General features: G+C 45.2%; 1 protein-coding gene across 1 annotated transcript; it reads left to right on the forward strand.

The window, feature by feature from the left end:
• Positions 1 to 169: 169 nt before the first annotated feature.
• Positions 170 to 4,475, forward strand: LOC104532071 (sterol regulatory element-binding protein cleavage-activating protein-like; the record flags this gene model as incomplete). The annotated part of the gene is made up of 5 exons (XM_010177171.1): positions 170 to 390; positions 1,952 to 2,057; positions 2,963 to 3,135; positions 3,817 to 3,943; positions 4,363 to 4,475. Coding segments are annotated over 5 exons (740 nt in total), but the record flags the coding sequence as incomplete, so codon positions are not given.
• Between the last annotated feature and the right edge of the window lie 422 nt (positions 4,476 to 4,897).

Raw genomic sequence — 4,897 nt, forward strand, 5'->3', positions numbered from 1 at the left:
TCTGGGATTCTATGACCTGTGGCCCGAGGCTCTTGATCCTTAGTGATCAAGAGCAAGAGCAGTAACCTGGTGATGCAGGTCCTTGGGTTGTTCATCTCCACAAGCTTTACCTTTTGTTTGTGAGAGTTGCAACATACCCAGCAATGTCTAACCTTTGTTTGCATTTCAGTTCTGGTGTCAAAAGCTTGGAAGAAGTTTGCCTTCAGGTGACAGATCTTCTGCCTGGCCTGAAGAAGCTGCGGAATCTGCTCCCCGAACACGGCTGTCTGTTACTGTCTCCAGGGAACTTCTGGCAGAACGACCGAGAGCGATTCAGTGCTGACCCAGATATCATCAAAACCATCCACCAACATGAACCAAAGACATTACAAACATCAGCTACTCTCAAAGGTAAGAGGCTGTGAAGTACCAAAGAAGCTGTGAGAAGTCCCTACAACTTGCAGGGCTGTTTTGTGCTCGATATCTCCAACATCTTGACTGCCAACGTCAGCAAATTGAGTGGCATTTTGTTACTCACAGCACCTGGAATGGAGCTACCAAATTATATCATCTCTCATTTAGTGTCTGTGTTTGAACTCGGTTCTTTATTTGTGGAAGGTGAATAATTCCACTCAGTCAGGCTCCTTTCTCTAGGTGTAAAAATAGCAGGTGACTTGTCCAAGTCTTTTTGTTCCTGGTACTCTACGTATCCTCTACCCCTATCTTATTCCCTCACACTATTGTCTGTCTTACTCAAAGACTTTCTCATTGTCACAGCTAAATGAACATTCACCCTGTTCCCTTTTGTGTGTTCACTGGTGCTAGCTTACATATGTGCTGAGTTAACAATGGATCTCATATTTTTTCTCTCTTAATTAAAAAAAAAATAAGTCTAACCATGCTGGAATGATATATTTTAGTGGTTCCAAATGAAATGCTGTTCCTTTGGTTTTAAAGGAACTTCATCAGTGTCAGGAAGTCCATCGTAGGACATGTCTGAATAGGGGATTTGTAACCCCTAAAGTGAGTTTGTTTTAAAAGTTATTTTTTTGAGCATCCAGAGCACGTGCACACTGTGGTTTGGAGCACATGGAGCCTCTCTTTGGGTGCTCGTTTGCAGACAAGATAGAGGTTCACAGTATCCTGGGAATTCCTGAGAACAATGGTAGTGTTCATCTGGAGCATGTGTCTGGTGAGGAACGGCTGAGGGAACTGGGGGTGTGGAGCCTGGAGAAAAGGAGGCTGAGGGGAGACCTTGTGGCTCTGTGCAAGTCCCTTGGAGGAGGGTGGAGAGAGGTGGGGGTGGGTCTGTTCAACCAAGGCCCAAGGGACAGGCCAAGAGGAAATGGGCTCCAGTTGTGGCCAGGGCAGTTGAGATGGGATGTGAGGAAGAATTTCTTTGCTGCAAGGGTTCTGAGGCATTGGAAGGGGTTGCCCAGGGCAGTGGTGGAGTCCCCATCCCTGGAGGGATTGAAGAGTCGTGTAGACACAGTGCTGAGGGACATGGGTCAGTCGGGGACTGGTCAGTGTTGGGTTCATGGTTGGACTCCATCATCTCAAAGGGCTTTCCCAACCACTATGAATCTGTGATTCTGTGATGAGGTAGTTGAGACCTTATGGGTTAGGATTAGAGGGCAGACTGTGTCTGCTACAGGAAGAAGAAGATGAGGACAGACAACTTCCCCACCGGAAAGAAGGTTTTTCATGGTTTGAGAGGAATTTCCCATTGTATTATTGGTACCCATTGTCTCTTGTCCTGTCACTGAGGGCCACCAAGCAGAAACAATCCATCTCTACTCCCTGCATCAGGTATTTATACACGTGGATCAGATCTCACCAGAGCACTGAGGAAACGCTTCCTGTGAGAACCATAGTTCTCACTCAGCGTTCTTCACAAAGAACACCTCTGGTATCCCATTTTTTCTTTATTTGGTTGTTATCCTCACGTTTTTTTCATGCTGTTTTTTTGCAGATCTGTTGTTTGGACTCCCTGGGAAGTACAGTGGGGTGAACCTCTACAATAGGAAGCGAGTGGTATCCTACACCGTCACACTCGGTCTCCAGCGCTATGATTCCAGGTAAGGAGCTTTAGCTGTGCTATTTCTATGTTAGGGATCCCTAAGTTTGCTGATTTCTCTACCCTGATTATTATTATGTTTCTCTTTTATCTCCATTTTCTTGTGTTTTAGAGTATTTTAGGATATTCTGATCATGGTATAGAAAAACAAGCTGCTGTGTTTTGGAGAAAACTTGCTGTCTTTTAGGGAAATAAAAAACTATCAATTCTCAATTTTTCTTTAAAAAATATATATATAATACTCAAATTTCCTCTGGTGATGGCTTCATCTGCACACAGAGCTGTCATTGTTGCAGCCAAGGCCCAGTGGGTCAGTTTTGACCCAGTTCCTGTTACATGGAGTGGTTTCCTTTCCAGTAAGCACTAATTCAACTAGCACTGACTCTGAAACCCCTTTGGCAGTGTTGGCAAAGCTTGGATTGAGTGTATCTGAGGACTAAATGTGCTGCACAGAATTCCCCAAAGAATGCCTAGGACAGGCTTGGCAGCACAGTAGTCAAACTTTGCTCTGGTGCCCCCCATGCAAGAACCCTTCAGCCTCAAGGATTGTCATGTAGCACCTCTCATCAGCCATATGTACATAAAATTCAGGCAGTGTTTGGGACCACAGCATGTTCTGTTCCCCAGGGCCAAGATTTTGGATGATGTGCCTTTGCTTTGATTAGCTTTGATGAATCTTTGTAGAATTCAAGGTCTGTAAGATGGCCACAGTGCAGATTTGATGAATATGTTTTGAGCTAAAGAGGAATAGACTCAGCAGTCAGGTCTAGAGAGAGCTGTGCTTTGTAAGTCTGCGTGAATCTACGGAGCTTCTTCCTACTTTGATCTTCTCCTGCCCCGTGGAATTGTGTGCTGGTTGTTGGGGACAGTGTTGGTGACATCCTCCTGCTTGCTTTTCATCCTCAGGTTCCTCAGCAGCCTCCGCTCTCGCCTCAAGCTGCTGCATCCCAGTCCTAACTGCACGCTGCGAGAGGAGAACATCGTTCACGTCCACTTCAAGGAAGAGATTGGCATTGCTGAGCTCATACCCCTCGTCACCACCTACATCATACTCTTCGCTTACATCTACTTCTCCACACGTAGGTTTGTGGGGTGGAGAGCCTTGAGGGGGAGAGCAAGCTAATAAACCACCTACACACCTGCCAGCTGAATATATGTAAGGGATCAGGGAGTGGGGTGCCCCTTCCCTGGCTACAGATCAGAGAGACTCCTGTCCAGCACTGCAATTCCCTCCTGTTTCAGCAGGAAAAAGGTGGTGTTGAAATTTTACTGTAGAGAATTAATAGTCCTGTTGATCTGATTTCTGCTAATTTGTCCCTCTTAGCCAGTGTGATGTTATTCCTTGTGGTATTTTCTGAGGTGTTTTCTGTCTTACACAGTTTTAAATACCATAGTAATGACTTTTTTTTTTTTCCCCATTTGGAGAAGCTAATTTGTTGGGAGACAGATCAAATACATGTTCTGAGCTGGTGGTTTTAGACCTGACTAGCCACATTGAAGTTCCTTTTTACGTGCCCAAACAGTGCTGTACTGGAATCAGTTTGGGCTCCAAGCCCTGTGTTATCCTCTGTCCCATCCTTGTATGTACTGGGAGGATCTGGGAGCTGCATTTCAGGCTTTGACACTGAACTACCCTCACTTCAGGGTTGTGGGGCTCTGTGCTGAAATAAGTCAGGATGAGGATCATTTCTCCTTGATTTTTTTATTAATATCTTATTTTCTTTGGCTTGGTAACAGGAACTTTGCCTTCTGTTTTTCAGGGAAGATTGACATGGTGAAATCGAAATGGGGCCTGGCGCTGGCGGCGGTCGTGACGGTGCTCAGCTCTCTGCTCATGTCCGTTGGGCTGTGCACGCTGTTTGGTTTGACACCTACTCTTAATGGAGGGTATGTTTCCAGCACCAAACTTCTTCCTAAAGAAGGGTGAATGGAGGTGAAATAATTTCAAAACAGCTGTTCAATGCTTAATCTTTTAAGATCTAATGTTCTTCAAATAAGCTTCTGTGATATTAGGAAGAAATTGTTTGGTGTGAGGGTGGTGAGCCAGTGTCCCAGGTTGGCCAGAGAAGCTGTGGCTGCTCCTCCCTGAAAGTGTTTGTGGCCAGGTTGGATGAGGCTTTGAGCAACCTGGTCTAGTGGAAGGTGTCCCTGCTGCTGGCAGGGGGGTTGGGACTGGATGAGCTTGAAGGTCTCTTCCCACCCATCCTGACCTTGACTCTAGGATGTGTGTTTCCTACTGAACTTGTGTTCTTCCCTTCTGTTTCACCAAGGATCTCATTCTCAATTCTGGTTCTTGTTTCCTCTAGAGAAATATTTCCATACCTGGTGGTTGTGATTGGCCTTGAGAACGTGTTGGTTCTCACCAAGTCAGTTGTCTCCACGCCTGTTGACCTGGAAGTGAAGCTTCGCATTGCCCAAGGTATGCTGAGAGAGAGAAAATGAGGGTAACCCAAAGATTGGGAGATCAGGAATCATCTTAATTCTGGTCTGTGAAGGAACTAAAAGACCATGAGTGTTGAAAGTGAATTGGGAACTGTATTTTATTTATCTTTTTGTACTGGTTTGGTTAATTCCAGTGGTTAATGTAAGGCTGTAGTTGTGAGAGCTGCTTGAGATCGTTGTTTGAAGTTTGAACAAGTTTAAAAAAGTGTTAGTAAGAGAGAACTCTTATCTCCTGGTATGGATATTTAGCACCTTGTCCTCTCGTGTCACGAATATCTTCAGCACAGTCCACAGGTCGTCTGAAGTTCTGCTGAGTCTGTGACAAAATTATCTCCACTGTTGTAGACACACTCTGTACCTGCATGTGGTTTTGAGCATGCTCAAACCATGGATAATTGG

This window comes from Antrostomus carolinensis, unplaced genomic scaffold (assembly GCF_000700745.2).
Source record: "Antrostomus carolinensis isolate BGI_N321 unplaced genomic scaffold, ASM70074v2 scaffold55051, whole genome shotgun sequence".
Classification (NCBI taxonomy): Eukaryota; Metazoa; Chordata; class Aves; order Caprimulgiformes; family Caprimulgidae; genus Antrostomus; species Antrostomus carolinensis.